This window comes from Peromyscus californicus, unplaced genomic scaffold (genome assembly GCF_007827085.1).
Source record: "Peromyscus californicus insignis strain IS unplaced genomic scaffold, ASM782708v3 Scaffold_21__1_contigs__length_65335640, whole genome shotgun sequence".
Classification (NCBI taxonomy): Eukaryota; Metazoa; Chordata; class Mammalia; order Rodentia; family Cricetidae; genus Peromyscus; species Peromyscus californicus.
Window position 1 is genome coordinate 38005573 of NW_026294514.1, and position 18591 is coordinate 38024163.

Consider the following 18591-nt stretch of genomic DNA (forward strand, 5'->3'; position numbering starts at 1 on the left):
GATGGCACTGCCCACAGTCAGCAGTGCCCTCCCATATCAATTATTAATCAAGACAAGTGTCCCACAGACATACCCACAGGCCAATGTAATAGAGGCGATTCAACTTAGGCTCCCTCTTCCCTGATGTGCCAGGTTGGAAACCAAGATTAGCCACCCCAAACGGTTATACTGTCAAACTGCCATCTAAGTATTTGTGTTCATAGTCATAGAGCAGGGCTGCTCCCAACCTTGGTCAGAGAAGCTTCTTTTTGCAGTAGGCAGCCATCAATGAAGGGACCTGAAACTGGCCAACGTGGTGAGAACGAGATACTGAGTGCTCAGCCCTAAATGGGACATATAAATTAAACTTCTCACCACCAACACTCAGAAACAATGGAAAGAATGTAAGAGCTGGTGGATGAAAGAAGTGTCATGAAATGCTGTCTTCTGAACACGGCATGGCCCTTGCACCCATGAATTCACAATAGCTGTGATGGCCTGCATAAGACTAAATTCCTAGCATAGATCAAGTAGATCTCTAGGCCCACCACTTACTGAGTAGCTATTGGCTGGGAGAGGAACAATCTTTTGGGGGGACATTCCTACTGGTAGATTTCTCATGTTCCAGTGGATGGCCCCATACTCATGAACATATAGATGGGCAGCGCTAGCCAAACTCAGATTATCAAAAGAAGATATGAAGTTGAAATGGAGGTATGATGGGGTATGAGGAGTTGTGGGGGACATGGGGAGTACATATGATCATGTTTCATTGTATATATGTATGAAATTCTCCAAAAAAAAGATTTTAAAATTCTCAACAAAATATCAACAAATAAAATCTAAGCATATACTTAAGCCAGCCTGGACTACAGAGTGAGTTCTAGGAAAGGCGCAAAGCTACACAGAGAAACCCTGTCTCAAAAAACCAAAAAAAAAAAAAAAAAAAAAAAAAAGAATATACTTAAAAAGAGATTATTTGGGTGGCTCAAATCTAATCACAACCCCACTAAAAGCAGAATTTTTTTTTAAGGTGGCATAAATAAATATCAGATTCGAAGAACAAAAAGGAGCAAGCCTGCTAATGCAAGACTTTAATTTCAGCAGCTCAGGAGGCTGAGGCAGAAGGATTACAAAATCAAGGCCCACCTGGGCAACTCAGTGAAACTGTCTCAATTTTCTTTTCTTTTTTTTTTTTTTTGGGGGGGGGGGGTCATTCAGTGGCAGAGCACTTGCCTAACAAGTTCAGTCCCCAGTTTAAAAAAAAAAAGTAAAAGAGACTGTGTGCTATTTTGGCTTTGAAGCTGGAGGGCCAAGTGCAAGGACTAGACAGGAACTTTTAGGTACAAGAGACTCCCAGGCAACTGCCCATGCAACAGGCCGCATGGAACCGTGCTGAATTCTGCTCCACCAGAGAGAGGATTTTAAAACGGCACTCCTCCCAACAGCCTTCAGGTAAAAGCCCAGCCCAGCTACCACCACAAACAATAAACTAGTCTGACCGCTTGAAGCGGACCTAAGAAAATTGAACAATGGGGGCTAGTTTAAGCCATCGTGGTTGTGGTTATTTGTTATATCAGCAACAGAAAACTACCAATAAATGAATGAAATCTGGTTTACCCATATAATCCAATACTGTACACCAGACCACACAATGGAAAAATCTCAGAATAATTATACTCAGTGATAAAAGACAAAAAAAAAAGTATGTGATGCATGGCTTCATCACTGTAAAGTTCTTAAAATGTACATAAGGAAAGGAAGCAGATCCCAGGTCTGAGAATGGAACGGGAGTGATTAAGGAGAGATGGGCTATAAAGGTCCATTATAAAATTCAGGTTGCAATGAGTACTCTATAACTGAATTAAGTTGTTTATTATCTCTTATGAAACGGTGACTTCATCGATATACACATAAATTAAAACTCAAAAACCACACATTTATTTATGTTAAATGGATAATATAGAAAACAAGACTTTAATTCATCAGTAAATTTAGTATCGTTTTATTAAATTGGCAAAATCTTACCCATTCATATCTCAATGTTTTAAAGCTTACAGTCTAAAGGACGGTGTGACTTTGTAACTCTTTGGAACCAGCACATTCTAGCTGCCTAGTGTCCTTAGCAACATCACAACCACTAACTAGCGTGAGTTGGAAAATAGAAGTCAATCAAGGCGCAGTTCTGGCCCTCCACCTCCCATCTTACTTAGTGATAGCTACACTTTGCTCCACAGCTCTGGGTCTGACTATGCTGCACTGTCAGATGTAGTTGGAATTCTCTTTGAGCCGCCAACCAGCTCCCAAATAAAGACATGGAGACTTATTAATTACGAATGCTCAGACTTAGCTTAGGCTTGTCCCACTAGCTTTTTTAACTTAATTTAACTTGTTTCTATTCATCTACATTTTGCCCCAGGGCTTTTTACCTTTCTTTCATTCTGTTTGTTCTACTTTCCTGCTGCCTCCATATCTGGCTGGCTGGCCCCTGACGTCTCCCTGCTGTCTCCTTTTCTTTCTCCCTTGACCCTAAATTCCTTTTCCTGCTTACTCTCCCTGCCCAGAAGTCCTGCCTATACCTCCTCCCCCACTATTGACTATTCAGCTTTTTATTAGATCAATCAGGTGCCTTAGTCAGGCAAGGTAAAACAGCAACACATCTTTACATAGTTAAACAAATGCAACACATCTTTACATAGTTAAATATTCCACAACATAAACAAAAGCAACACATCTTTACATAATTTTAAACAAATGCAACACATCTTTGCATAGTTAAACAAATATTCCACAACATAAACAAAAGCAACACATCTTTACATAATTTTAAACAAATGCAACACATCTTTGCATAGCTAAACAAATATTCCGCAACAGTGAGACGTTGTACTAATTCCTTGCATGAGTCATGTCTATTTAGTTAAGTCCAAAGATACAGTAAGGCCAAAGTCTGCTCATTCGGTCATTATATATTGGCAGTTTCAATGTAGTATGATGGAGGGGGGAAAAATGTTCCCTCTATCTGTATAAAATCTTGGCTGGGGCCTCTGTAATAAAAGACAGATTAGCAAGCGAAAAACAAACAGAAGCTTATTAACATGTGTATTTCAAATGCGCATGGGAATAAGAAATTCCCACAGTGGCTTAGCAATCTGGCTTAGAACAGTAACTTCAACAGAGAATAATAAACCAGAGAAAAGCTAAAACAAAAGTCGTCTACCCCAGGACACGTGAAGAAGCTGGTGCTAACGGTAGGAAGGTGATGCCAGTGTTATTTGGGGGTTCCTCTGGGGTCCCCTGGCTGATGAGGATAGAGAGTACCCTCAGGTTGGTGATGAACTTCAATCCTGTCTTTCCCTGTAGAGAAGGAACCACCCTCTTTGTGAACTCGCGTCCTGCTTTTTAACAGATGAGGTCAAGGCACGGGGAGCCCTGTCTTGTTTCGGCTTCTCAGCCTCCGGCTAAAAATCAACTCAATCCAAAGCATACTTTGGCACGGCAGATTGGGCTGCCATGCATCGGGATGAGAGGCCACTGAACACTGGTCCTGCCTCCCATTATCTACTGGGGAGGGAGAAAAATGACCTGGTCTGTTCCAAAGGCGTCCCTGGGAGCTCCTCTCTCTCCTCGTCTCGCAGTGGTGATGACCCAGGAAAACAGCAACTCACCAAATGCAGATAAACAGACTCAAGAGCAAGTGCAAAGATCATCCAGAAGCAAAATACCAAGTACATCAAAGCAAACTGGTGCTGGGAAAGGCAGGCGAAGACCAGATTCTAAAAGGAGAAATAGCATTTCCCGAGGCTGCTACTTCTCCACAGCAGGAAAAGTGCACCTGTGAAGTGGTCGGTTGATGCTGCTGTCACAGTCACAAATAACAACCTGGAGAGTCGGCTCCAAGTCCCTGAAGGTACTAGGGGACCATTTTAGCTTTCTCATCGCCATGACTGCACATCTGACATAAACAATTTAAAGGGAGGAATGCTCGATTTTGTTCAGTTTTTCAGAAGTGGTGGGGTGGGGAGGGCATGGCAAAGCTGTGCGGTTTACATCATGACAGCCAAAGAACAGAAGTGTGGTTGTGCTAACTGGCTTTTTCCTCTTTCTCCGTTCTTTCACCTGGGCCCCTAGCATATCAGACGGAGCCACCCACATGCAGGGGAAGTTTCCTCCCCAGGTTAATGCTCCCTGGAAACATTCTCAGGCACACCAGATGTATGATTTACCACTCTCTTAAGACACTCTCAGTTCAATGAAGTATACCACCAAAAATAACCATCAAAGGGCTGGCTGGTGATACGGCCTCAGCACTTAAAAGCATGTGCTGCTCTTGCAGACGACCCAAGTTCAGTTCCCAGCATGGACTGAGACGCTTATAAAAACAGCTGTGCCTTGTTGAGAGAAGATTCTAGGAGCTACCCAACTGACCACGGTGCCTTTGCACTCTAGAGACATAGAGAACATTGTTACTGAAACAGGTGAACAGACTCAGGTTGTGGCAGATGGAGGAGCACTTGATGTCCTTCCTGGACTGCTCCTAACCTCATACCTAACATTCAGAAGAAATCCACACTGTAACTGGACCAGATCAGCAAGCTGTGAACCATGGATAGTCCTATTGCTCATAGCTAATCTAAATCAAACTTTAAAACACACGTGAGCTATCTGGGTTGTGCCCAAGTATGTTAAGTGGTGGGACAGTTGAACAGATTTATAAACCTCATTCATTGTGGAACAATGTCACTATCAATGAGTCTCTTATCAGCTAAGGACACCAAGAACATTCTGGTTGTTCTAGATGCCACTTTAAGTATCTTTCAGGCTTCTGTAAAACTATACGAAAGTGAGAAACTTACTACAACTCAACAACGTGTAGCTTGGCCAGAAGGAAGTTCTGCAAACCCATGGAAACAATTGTGGGGGAGGTCTCATAAAGCCACTTTGCAAGTGTCCCCCAGGAGAGGATAAGACCAAAACCTCTGAAACCTATGCCTTCCAAGCTCAAGATGGAGATAGAACCCCAGGGACCTTTGACTTTTGGATTATACAGTTGAGGTGTCGTTGGTGTTTGTATGCTGTTTTGCATAAACTTGTCTGTCTAGTAAGAATGTTTTTTAGGCCAGGGAGATGGCTTATTGGATAAAAAATACCACCTTGATTGCAGAGCAAGTTCAAGACCAGTCCGTGCTAAATGAGACTCTGCCTCAACAAAAACAAAAGTTCTAAATGCCCTATTGTCCTTAATGATGCTGGCTGAAAGCATTTCCCATACTGCAGACCACCACTCACTTGCCTGAACCATCACTGTACGGTGTCCCATTGTCAGTACTAGATACTCAGGCCTATGTCTAACCTGAAAGAACAGTGAATAATGCTCTTGTGTTCTCCGCCCCTAGAGGTCCATTTGTTCTTACCTGGTCCAAGGGTTTGAACTGATCTTGGAAAAAAAATCTATAGATTCTACTAGAGGTCATAGAAACTGGGAGATGTGGATTAGCTCTAAGAATATTTATGCAGAAAAGGCAAGGCGGTAGAGTTCAATGCCATGATAGTTCTGGCTTGTTATCAAACTGGAGCAGACTGGTAACAGAATGTGGAGTTTTGAGTTGGTTCATATATCCAGACAAAGATAACAGACAACATCAGTCATTTTTAGCATCCTTAGGTTATGGAATCTCCCCCTTTAACTATCTGTACTCAGTGTTATTTAGAACGTCCTTAAAATGTGACTGCGTGGATAAGTACAACCTCATGGTAATGTTAATGGCTTAGCCAACACATTTAGTAGCCCATTAGATTTTAAATCTTTCTCAAGTTATCAGTTCACCAGTAAAATTTAACAAGAAACATTGTGTCAGGAACTAAGAAGACTGATGCTATGGCATATTGAAAAAGGTATGTTTCTGTGTTAATATAGGAAACATTCTAAACACACCCCAGGCTACCCAATGAGCCCTCTGATCAGGAACTAATGAGACTGTCACTTTTAAAATCTCAGGTTCAGGGATGGAGAGAAGGTTCCGTGGTTAAGAATACTTGCTGTTCAACTTCCAGCACCCATGTGGCAGCTCACAACCACCTGTAACTCCAGTTCCAGGGGATCCAACATTCTCCTCTGGCCTTCGATAACACCAAGCACATGTATGGTACACATCCACACATGCAAGCAAGACACTCAAACAAGAATTTTAAAAGTTGAAAATGAACCCAAATAAGCAAATGGGTACCACATCAAGTACCTTCAGTAAGGAACTCAAATAGAATTCAAGTCTTAAGTCTCTAGCCATACAAATCAGCCTGAGGTCCTACTCCCTCATTTTGGCTGTATCTTCACAAGCATGTACTGGGGATAAAGCAAGGTGACTAGTAATCAGGGAACTAGGCACACAGTGCTCTGGTACTTCCGGGATGTGACAGACCAGTGGTACACTGGGGGGTGGGGGTGGGGAAGAGGGGAGGCAGAGCAGGGAAATCCCTGGAGCTTGCTGGCCAGTCAGCCTAGCCTACTTGGTAATTTCCAGGACAGTGAGAGACCCTGTCACAGGAAGAGGAAGACGGCACCTAAGAGACAAAAGCCAAGGTTGGTCTGGCCTCCATGCGCAGACGCACATGCACGTGCACACACACACACAGGGGGGCAGGGAGGGGCTGGATGATTTCCCCGAAAGGTGGTTACTACTCCAATGAGCCCTACAGGGAGTGTAAGAATCAACAGGACATCCAAGGATCTGAGTTTCTTGAGTTAGCAGGGAGGTTTCATGTGGGTGGCTTATGATCAACTGTGAATCTACAGTCTCTTCTGAGTCCAAAATCAAACAAAACTTCATAGGTGCAGAGGGCAATGAAACCGTTTCAGACACCCTTGGTCATCTGTTTGGTGTTCAGTGCTCTTACATGGACTACGGCATGGGCGGTCCATCTGTTCTCTACTTGATTCTGGGTTTACAGATAAAATGGTCCCCTCAGCTTTACTTCTGCCAACCAACAAATGCAGACAGTAGCTATCTCCCAGAGCTATAAAAGGAGAAGATGCAGTAAAACATGTGAAACAGAGGAAAACCATACTATTCAGTTAATGTTAGCTCCACCCTTCAGCCCAGGCTGTTTTGGTTGGTTTTTCAAGACAGTGTTTCTCTGTGTAGCCCTGGCTGTCCTGGAACTCATTTGTAGACCAGGCTGGCCTTGAATTCAGAGATCCTCCTGCCTCTGCCTCCTGAGTGCTGGGACTAAAGGTGTGCGCCACGACACCCAGCCTTCAATACAGGTGTTATTACAAAGTCCCAAAGGATCTTGAACCTATAAACAAACTATGACAGGTCACTGAAAGCCCAAAGAATTCTTAGAAGTTACAAAGCCTTCTTGTTTGTGTTGCTGGGTTAGTTGGTTTGTTGACGGTTTTACTGTTGTTGATGTTTTGGGGTTTGATATTTTATTTTGTTTTCAGAGAGGGTTTTCCACAGTCCAGGCTAGTTTTGAACTCACTGTATAGCTGAAGATGACACTGTATTTCCAATTACCTCCCAAGTGCTAGTGATCCAGGTATGTACCACCACTGCCAGTGAGAAGTTACAAAGTAATATATAAAGCCCTTTATGAAAAACAATCTCAAAATAAGTTTATCAGGTCAGCTGGCTAAAAGTGAGTTTAACAATGGCAAGAGCGGTGTCCTTGCTACACACTTGTTCTCATGGGGCATGGAAGGCATGCCACTGTAAACTCTGCAGTCACCCTTCTATCCACAAAGATCCTAATAAGGAAGCTTAGGAATGAGACCCAGGGGTGACAGAACTTAAGAGTTAGAGCTAACACTTTAACCCCTGCCAGTTGAGTACAGGGCTCATTGAGTGAAAATTATCTTTCTCTTTCAGGACCAATATTCATGATGAAAAAGAAATTCCAAAATCATGCTAATAATAAAATGCTTCCACAAACTACACAAAAAAAGCTATAAATACATGAAGCTGCAAATAATTTCAAATGAAATCCTTAAAAACTTGCTTCAAGTTTAATGCCTTTTCCCATTTAAGTAACAAGTCAGGCTACACCTACAAACACAAAATTAAGTTTCTGATGTTAGCCTTACACCCTCAAAAGATGAACAAACCTCAAAAATAATTTCCGATGAGATTGGTGAGTAAACTAAGCAAGCTTGTCAAAGTAATTTCAGTCTAACCATTTCCTAAGTAAACAGTGAGCAATTTATAAATAGTGCCAATGCTTTTCCTAAACGCTAAGCGAAAGAAACCAGACACACTGTTTCTCCACATGATTCCATGTCTACGAATGTCTAAAAACTAATGTGAGAAAACAAATCACTGTTTGCCAGGGATCGAGATGAAAGGAAGGGACGCATTGCAAAGGACCATAATGTGGACAACTGTGTATGATGTAAAACTCACTCCACAATGGAAACTAGTGGATTCTATTATTCGTTTTTTTTTAAAGAAAGGGAAAAAAAGAGCAGGGAGTTGGATAGATGGAGAGGTAAGGAGGATATGAGAGGAGTTGGGGAGAGGAAACCATGATGAGAATATATTATATAAAAAATTTTTTCAATTAAAAAATGTATAATTTTTGAGTACATATTATCAACATGCTTTTCAAAGAATCCTTTCAATGAAAACATTTTAGAAGCCGGGCAGTGGTGGCACATACCTTTAATCCCAGCACTTGGGAGGCAGAGCAGGCGGATCTCTGTAAGTTCGAGGCCAGCCTGGTCTACAGAGTGAGTTCCAGAACAGTCAGAGCTGTTACACAGAGAAGCCCTATCTCAATAAACCAAGAAAGATAGATAGATAGATAGATAGATAGATAGATAGATAGATAGATAGATAGATAGACAGACAGATGCTTTTCAAGTCTGGAGGTTTAGCTTAATGGCAAAACATCTGCATACCATATGTAGAGCCCTGGATTCAGGCCTCAGCACTAAAGAAAAAAAAAAAAAGAAAAAGAAAAATACCTTGGTAGAAAAATATTTATTTGTGTAAAATCTATAATCTAAAAACTGTAAGCGGTGTTTACTTCTTGACATCCTACAACAAATATCTTGGGCTGGAGAGATGGCTCAGAGGTTAAGAGCACTGACTGTTCTTCCAGAGGTCCTGAGTTCAATTCCCAGCAACCACGGGTGGCTCACAACTATCTGTAATGAGATCTGGCTCCCTCTTCTGTATACATAACAAATAAATAAATCTTTTTTAAAAAAAAAAGAAAGAAAAGAAATATCTTAAGTTGTCTTCTAGAAAAAGGCAAAAATAAAGAAGTGCTTAAACAGTGACCCTAAATACAATGGAAACATTCCAAACTGTCCAAACTATTCAGCACATACGGACACCAACTACCTGGCCAGCGCTTTTCTTATATAGCAGAGGCTGCAAATTCAGGCCAAATAGGAGCCACAGAGCTAACACAGGGAAGCAATGTGGCAGAAGCTACACACTGGGAAACTGGAGAGCACATGGCCTTCCCCAATTGAGCTGTCACCACTGGGTACTGCAAGCTGATGCCACCCAAGGACACAGGCTCCAATGGAGCTGGAGTTTCTGATGTTTAAACACGTGCAGACATCTGGACTCGGGTAATCTTTTCTGATTCTTTCCAGAATGAGGCTTCCATTTATTTTTTAATACCACCAAATAAACAATATCCATAGACAAGCTCGTGACCTGGAGTCCACAGTACATGCTTTCTGAATTAGTTCAGTAGCAGAGGCAGGTCGTTCTCCTAACCGCTTACCTCTTTAATTGTAGAGAATCCACAACGGTGTGGGATATTAGTGCAAGTGAAGTAGAACTCATCTCAAAATACAGGAAGGACAATCACTGGTTGAAAAGCCAAAGTCTAGGTCCATTTCTAAGCACATTGATTGGTATAAAGTCCACATGTCTAAGCACACCGCCTGGTACAAGGAGAAATGAGTCTGAAGGAGCTGGAGTAAAAGGCAGCACAACTTTTACAGTCAGCTTCCGGACTCCAGAGCAATGAAGTAATCCACGTGCTGAAACTTGAGGACCTCGTTGCCCCAACTCATCCAACCTGGCTGTAAATTTCGAGCAAACAATTCCAAACACTGCCCACCTGGCTTAATGTAGTCCTTCAGTACTTCTGTCCAAAAAGAAAAGAAAAAAAATCAATATTAAGAAAGAAATCAGTTTCCTTTTATAAAGTAGAGAAGCATAGATGATATTTCAGATATTTCAGTTTTTAAGACAGACAGCAAACCAGAGTCAAGCATGTCATGGTCGGCTCTGCTATTCATGTCAGAAACTCAAAGAAGCATCACCCGCAGGCTTGGGAGCGGCACCTGCGGGCTCGGGAGCCGCACCTGTGGGCTCGGGAGCCGCACCCGCGGGGCTTGGGAGCGGGACCACTGCAACCTGCACTAGTTCCGATTTACTGCTTTCCATTTGCAGATGAGAGCTTTAACACCCACATACGTGACTCTCCAGTTTTCCAATACTGCTCACACGTCTCCTGAGAACTAATTTACTTGATTTTTTAATAAATGCAATCCATGCATTTAAAACAAAACTGTAGAAACAATATAAAGACAATCTTCCTGGAAACTGAAGATAAACTATGAGTCTAGTATTAGCAAATACTTTAGTGAAATAATTAAGCAAAGAGTATACAGACAGAAGTATTCAAAAGTCATTACTACAGCCCCATAGCTGAAACATGGAGGTTCTAAGACTATTCCCATACTATAGTTCTTTGCCTAACTTTCACCATGCTATTTCCAGTTTAGGAGCCCTTATTTATATGTTCATAACTACAACACCGAAAAACCATCTTTTTTGGAGAGAAGACACTTCATTTAGACTAGTTAAGTAACTGTGGTCCACACTGCCTGGGAGAAAGGAAACCACGGCAACTTGTTCTTAAAAAGCACTCGTTCACTTAGAGGACAAACAATTCAATCATTCTAACCCTGATCATGTTCTGGTTGCTCTACGAACCACATAACAGGAATTGTGTATAAAAATAGTTCCAAGAAGAAAGTACTTCAGCAAGCAGAATATAGTTCATAGTTGCTATGTTGGGATGGCCTTCGAAGAAGCCTATCAAATTCTAAGAATGACAAGGCTTCTTCCGGATTTTTCTTTTTTCCTTGGGAAGGAAGGATCCAGCCCAGGACCTGTACATGTTAGGCAAGCACTCCATCTCTGAGCTATACCTCCAGTCTCGTGGCTTCTTTGGGAATAACTGAAAGTTTTAAGAGATAACAAATGTAAAGTTAGAAACACAATATAGCAGGGATGGATCTGGGAGGAGCTGGGGAGAGAGAGGAAATGAATATGAATACATAATATGAAACTCAAATAATTAATTAAATTGTTACATTATTATTAAAAAACATTTTGAGTGTCAGACTGTTCTTTGTCCAAAAGTAATATTCTTACTTATCACAAATCAAAGAAAATTAAAAGCTGTTATTGCCTGCAATTGAACTAACTCTAATTTAGGCTTTGGTGAGTTTCTAGATGTTGACATAAAAGATTCTATTCCTTTCAAAAGTATGGAATTAAACACAGGACAACTTGAAAGAGAAAACTTTCCCTGGAGACCTAAAGGAGAAAATCCTAACTCCCCTTCTATTTTCTAGAAGTTACCATGGGTTACGCTACAGTGACATAAGATTGTGCTAAACCACCCCTTCTATTTTCTAGAAGTGAGCATAAACTAAGGTACAGTGATATAAGATTGTGGGTTTACTTAGGTTCTGCAGTCTTTCGGCAAAGATGTTCTCTTGATGAGGGGGCTGGAGAGACAGCTCAGCAGTTAAGAACTCTTGCTGCATCTGCGTGAATAAGAGGGTCTCTGACTCTTGCCTACTCTTGGGCTCTTTTCCTCCTCTTGGGATGCTATGTCCAAATTCGATGTGATAGTTTTTGCTTTATATTATTGAATTTTATTTTGTCATGTTTGGTTATCTGTTGGATGCTTGTTCTTTTCTGATGAGAGACTGAAGAGGAGTAGATCTGGAGGTGGGGGAAGCTAGAGAGGAACTGGAAGGAGTTGAGGGAGGGGAAACTATGATCGAGATGTATTGTATGAAAAGGGAATCTATTTTCAATAAAAGAAAAAGGAGGAAAAAAAAAACACTTGCTGCTCTTACAGAGGAGCAGGATTTGATCCCCAGCACCAACATGGTGGTTCACAACCACCTGTAACTCTAGTTCCAGGGGATCCAATGACCTCTTCTGGCCTCTGCAGACATCTGGGATGCATGTGGTGCACAGACAAGCATGCAAACAAAACACCCATACATATAAAATAATTTTTAATTAAAAAGATGTATCTTGAGATTTTGAAGCAAGAGAGAACAGTTCATGTTTTGAGAACACATAAAACAGTTTAATAAGGTTCACAGGAAAAGTTCTAAGTAGTATGTACACACCATACATCATGCAAACCCCCAGAGTTATGATTTCACTGTAAAATTAGTTACTTTCTGATGGCTTTAACTTGTACCTCTCTATAGCTAAAATACATATACTAAACTAATGTGAACTCAAAAACAAAGTACTACAAATACTTCATGCATATTACTATGTAGCCAAAGCTTGAAGGTTAACTCAATTGAGTCATTCAGATTTTCCTCACAAATACAAGTTTGAGTTGAAATGTTTTCAATTCTAAAATGTGTTTGTGCTGCCCTCTACTGGCAGTACAGCAGAAACACTTCATAGGCTGTTCAGGGCAAGACTAATTTTAAGGCACTCTCTTTAAATCTTTTCTCTTAAGAATAATCTTTAAATGTATTTTTATTCTATTTCAAATGAAATGGCAGATTAAAAATTAGTTTAGAATTGAAAGGTTTGGGGTCTTAGATTTTTTTGGTAAATCTTTTATAGCAAACTATAAACCCTAAAACAAATTACTTATACCTTAAGCGTTGGTACATACCAAATGATAAACAAAATTCAAGTAAACAAACTAGATTTCATTAAAGTACAACTGGTGTTAAATAATCTTTTTTTCAAGGAACAATAGAGTTCACTTTCATCTAGGTCACAAACTAATGCACTAGCATTTACAGAGTCCCAAGTGTGAGGTTGCAGAGGATCCTTCTAAGCCACAGAATAGTCAAACACATCGGAATATTTCTCAAATTACAGGTACTGTAAGGACTGCTTTGCAAAGCTATTCAAGGTAACAGAAATCTTGAGTTCACTTTCTTTTGCTTGTTGTATGTCAGCGTGTGTATCTGTGTTATACAGGTGTGGCACAAACACTGAGCATGTAAGTACCAGGGTGCACTTGCCAAGGTCAGAGTAGTGCCTCCTTCATGGCTCTCTGCCTTATTCCCTTGAGATAGACTCTCTCATTGAACTGGAAGCACACCATCTGGCAGGCCTGGCTGGCCAGTGAGCTCTCAGTGAAGCGCCTGTCTCTGCCCCTAATGATGGGGCTGCAGGCACACACAGCCATGCCCGGCGTTTTACATGAACACTGGGGACTTGAACTCATATTCCTGAGCAAGCACTCTTCCCCACTGAGCCATCTCCCCAGCTCCCCTAAGTTTACTTTCTTATGTTTTCGTTTCCTAGCCCACAAACTATACTCTGCAAAAGTAAAATTGATAATTGCCCCATAGTTTTTAAACAGTAATGATCAAATTAGTAAAATATCGTCCTGAAGAAGTTATCTAACAAATAAACTTGGAATACCAAATTCCGGCTCTCAAAGACTTCCATGAGTAAGTCTTTAAACTCTCACTTGAAAAAGTTGAGCATTTACTGACTTTTAAATACATTGTAAGCAGTGTGAGCAATCCTTACCACTTTGCAGTATTAGATATCATTACTCACTCTGAAAATGAGGGTGGCAAGGAAAAGATCTGGGTAATCTGCCAAGCAACAGAGCCAGAATCCACATGCCTGCGAGCCAATGCCCAAGGCCAACACTGGCCACTAGTCCTTGCTGCTCAGTGACCCTGAATGAGGAGCACGACACTGAGCACTCCAGCTTGAGGGAACTGCATCCTCAGTAGCTGCCTTCCCATGCTGCAAAACAGTAGCCTGCCTTCAGGAGACATAAAAGTACCACGCTCAGGGGATCTAGACATCTATTCTGCTGGGTTCCTAGTTGGAGGGCAAGTAAGGGATTTCCTGTTCTGAATCCTAAACATGAGGGCAAAGCAAGGCCACTCAATGAACTACAACCTCTGAGGCCCTGACAGCCTTTGTCTGCCAAGGCTACTACTAGAGGGACAAAGATATAAAGAAAACCTGGGAACTGATGCTAAAGGATGGCTGAGGTAATATAAACCAACGTGCTCTGTTTCATAAGTTCTGCAATGAATTTCCTACAGCATTTCACAATATTAAAACATCTCATTCACAAACCGACAGACCACTCAAATACTAAATTCAATCCTTCTTTGAATATTTCCCAAATTCTAACAGTTCTGTTTCACAGACACATACCGGCCAGAGGTGGCTTATGTGAGTGAAGAATGCAGGGTACACTGACAATCAGTTTCTGATCTGGAACAGGGGGCACTTCTACATCTGTGTTCCTAATTAAAACAGAACAAGAGAGCAAACTATTACTTAAAGGATCATTGTTAATTATATGCTACAGTTGCATCATATTTTTTCTCTTCTAAATAGTAATTAATTCTATTAATAAATAAATTCAAAGACAGAATCAATGAGGAAAATCAATTTTAAAATTCAAACATTTTTAGAATGTTATTTTTCATATTAGCTACCTTACTCTTGATAAAACAAAAGTTAGTATAAATTTTTATTTACTCTCACTTTTCTTACCTTAATGCTAAGGCAGCTTTTTCTCGAACTCTCCCCAGTACAAGACACTCATAAGGCTTTTTGTGTGGGGAATCCAGTGGGAACACAAACTCCCCTGAATGTGTGATCTGAAAGGAAGGAACCAAGGAAAGCAATTTTTTTTTCTGTCATTATACAGTTTCCAGCAAAAAAGAGAAGTTGTTAAACCTCCAGGCTAGGATTGTCTAATAAAAAATATAGTGTGAGCCAAAAATCCACATATATAATTTTAAATTCTCTAGTGGTAACAGTAGAAAGAAGTTAAAAAAAAATGCAAAGTAATTAATCTTAATTGCATTTAATCTAGCATGCCTAAAACAGTATTTTCACATGCAATCAATTTGAACAGGTATCATAATATATGACATTCTTTCCTCCATAGTGGGTCTTTCAAGTCCAACATATATTTAACACTCAACGGCACCTCTCCATTTGAAGGGCACAGTCAAATGCTAGAGAGCTACATGTCACAGTGGCTACCATACTGGACAATGTAGCTACAAAGAATGTTTCAAACTCACATAACATGGATATGTTTAAATATATTGTATTATTATCTCACACATAAACAATCTCTACTTTTTATGATCACTTGTTCCTGGAAACCAGGCCATTGTTAATTCAGTCATTAATTCACTCAAATAACATTCACTGATCACTAACCACGTGACTAAGTAGTTACAAATAAAGCCTTCTACCCTTGAGATGGCAGACCGCCAGAGAGTGGGGGAGGTGTGAGGTAGAAAAGACCTGGTGCAGAGGCTGCCTCTTGGCACTATAAATTCCAGGCTGGCAACTTAGCAGGATCCTGTCTACAAAATAAAATAAAACAGAGACTGAGAGCCTAGAAGGTAGCTAAACATGGTTACATAGGTTGAAGGTCAGCCTCGGCTACAAAGCAAGGTCAAGGCAGTGTGGATTACAGGAGACCCTGTCTCAAGGGGGGAAAAGCAAACCAACAACAACAAAAAAGAGAATGAGCCGGGCAGTGGTGGCGCACGCCTTTAATGCCTTTAATCCCAGCACTCGGGAGGCAGAGGCAGGAGGATCTCTGTGAGTTCGAGGCCAGCCTGGTCTACAAAGTGAGTTCCAGGAAAGGTGCAAAACTACAGAGAAACCCTGTCTCGAAAAACCAAAAAAAAAAGAGAATGAAAGGTTCTTGGTTCCCTTTCTTCTCATACACTCGACAGTGGCCTTGCTATTCTCTGCTCTCATCCCCACAAACAGGGGCTAGGGATGGGTAATGCAAAGGGCAATGAAACTGTTGGTGTGTGGAGAAGACAGTGAAGGCAAGACAGTCCCAAAATTCCTGCTTGTTCATTAAACTACAGATATCACATGGGTGCACACACGTGTGTGCATACGTGCGTGCACACACTCAGGCACACAAAAATTTTTTTTAATAAACTAGAGCTTTTTATAACTTCATTCTGATCTCTCTGATTTCCCAAGGTCAGCAGTTTGGGGCCCTGCTGCAAAGACAGAGGATAAACAGACAAACACCTTGAGAACAGGAAGATAGGTATTCAGGCACAAAGCACAGAAAGCTCTCATCAGAGCCCGATGAGGACACCAGGGATGCGGACGCAGTGAGAACAGCCGGTGTCTTCCCGTGAGCAGTAGGAGACACTGTGTATGTAACAAATGAGCTAACTTCTCAACTCACTTTTACCCAGTACCATTCCGCAACGACTTCCACAGACCACGAAGGATAGAGTTCCTCCTTCACAAAACACAGGTGCTTCTGCCTGTTGGTCACCCACGTAACAACCAGACAGTCGGCAGCAGCCAGCTTAGGAACAGGCATTTGCTTTATCTGCTGTGGTGATAAGCAACTGTACCTAAAAATGAACAGGAAAAAAAAATGAGAAAACTAACTTCAAGAAAGAAATCTAAGCAGGAGAAGAGCTGCAGGGCACCAACCCCACAAACGCAAAGTTCCAGGAGCCACTCACGTGTGGCAGGTATGGAGTCACACTGACACCTGGTGGATTCGATGGCACTTACACATGCACCAATTTTTCTGTTTTATTCGTTTTTTTTACATTGCCAGGCTGTATGTTCTTTATTTTTTTAATTACTTTCAAATGACTTACATTTTGGTAATTTTCCCACACATAATATGCTTTTTCTCTCAGACTTAAACAAATATTGCCTGGATTCCATCATTATGTGTTTCACAGGAGCCCCATTGGAGTGAGTCTTGAAATTAGTAACCCAAATGGTGACATCGCTTGGTACAGGAAGCATTGGCTGTGAGCCCGGTGATGCAAAAGCCAGCTGACTTTAGGGAGGTGCTGGGCCCCACTGTAAGCCTAAGTCTTGCGCACACTGCTGACCCCGAGATCTCCTATCACCTTGCCCAACCTCACCTTCTCAATACAGTTTCAAGCCCATCTACCACCCTGCTCCTGTCTTCCCGTTTTCTCTCAAGTCTGCATGCTCTCATTTTGAAGGCCCAGTGTCTTCTGCCTCCTGGCCACTAACAGTACAAAGGAAACTTGTCTTGCTAGAACATTCCTTGCTCTACAAATATTCAAACAAATACAGCTCTTTCTCCAACACTCCACATACAACTGGAGATGCCGAGGTGGTATTCTAGTATCCCCGTGATTGCTTCTAGACGCTATCAACATTTGCAAAACCCCCCTTCTCTTTCAGCATTATCCAGCCACCCTAGCCCCAACTTTCCTCACTAAACACATTTTGTCCCCACTTTCAACATTCAGTGTGCTGAAGCTCTGAGATCCCTCTACCTCAACAAGGAAAACCTTGACACTATCCTGGGCAACTTCAAAGTACAACCCATATAATGTGCACACAACTGTTAATTACCTATACAAACAATACATGCACTTACCCTCCAACAACCCATTCCAATGACATAACTAAGGCCTTGTCACTGTGCTCACATGTGGAGGTATGCATGTGCATATACATGCACACGATAAGGACTGAACCTAGGACCCTGTGCATGCAGAGCACACACTCCACCACTGAAGTATGCCCATGCACACATAGCCGATGTCACAATGCAATTCAACTTCTTCACACAGATAAATGAGGTGAAGGAAAATGCAGAGGGAAAGAATTAGACCACTGAAGCTTTCAGTCTGTTCTCAAGTTCTCAAACCAGTCATGGATTCTTTTATTTCCTCAGGGTTCCCACTTCTCAGCTCCTTTTGCTCATTATTTCCCTTGGCATATGAAGTTATCTCATACTTTAGTTAAAATAAAGCCACCAGGTCTCTTCAACTACCACACTATCTCCTTCCTCCTTAATACACTTTACTCATCTACTTCAACCAAGTTCTCCTTGGGGAAATGGATGACAGTGTCTACTGAAGTTTATCCTTCCAACTGTCTTCTCATTCCTATATTCCAATACCCTGTAGTATCAATTATTACTTCTGCATTTCCATCCTCTCTGGTAGTTTATCATCATACTTGGATTATGCAATTTGAAAAGAAAAGGAGAGAATGAGGAGAGATGGGGACAAGGGAAATGAAAGAGAGAAAGGAGGAAGGAGAGAGGTTTTTCAGATATTTATTTATTTGTTTGTTTGTTTGTATTGGCGTGTATCTGTTGTAGCATGTGTGTGGAGGTCAGAGAACAATTGAGGGAGTCAGTTCTTTCCTTCCATCATGTGAATTCCAGGGACTAAACTCGGGTCATCAGGCTTGGCAGTGGGTGTGTTTTCCCAGTGAGCCATCTTGCAGGCCCAACCAAGTCTTATTATTTTAGCCTGGAATGTCTCCCTTTGGCTCAGGTGGGGAGTGTTCAGTCTGGATTGTGGTGCTGTTCTGGAGACTA

At 41.5% G+C, this 18591-nt stretch overlaps 1 protein-coding gene across 2 annotated transcripts in view; it reads right to left on the reverse strand.

Moving 5' to 3' along the window:
* Positions 1–1968: 1968 nt before the first annotated feature.
* The window catches only part of Mettl4 (methyltransferase 4, N6-adenosine), a 36687-nt gene continuing 20064 nt past the window's right edge, over positions 1969–18591 (reverse strand). For both annotated transcript variants that reach the window (XM_052750090.1, XM_052750091.1), the window contains exons 6-9: positions 16444–16618; positions 14760–14866; positions 14415–14506; positions 1969–10086 (exon numbers count right to left, since the gene is read on the reverse strand). In XM_052750090.1, the coding sequence (XP_052606050.1) occupies positions 9941–10086; positions 14415–14506; positions 14760–14866; positions 16444–16618 (520 nt within the window). In that variant the 3' untranslated portion in view covers positions 1969–9940. The remainder of the gene's footprint in view (positions 10087–14414; positions 14507–14759; positions 14867–16443; positions 16619–18591) is intronic.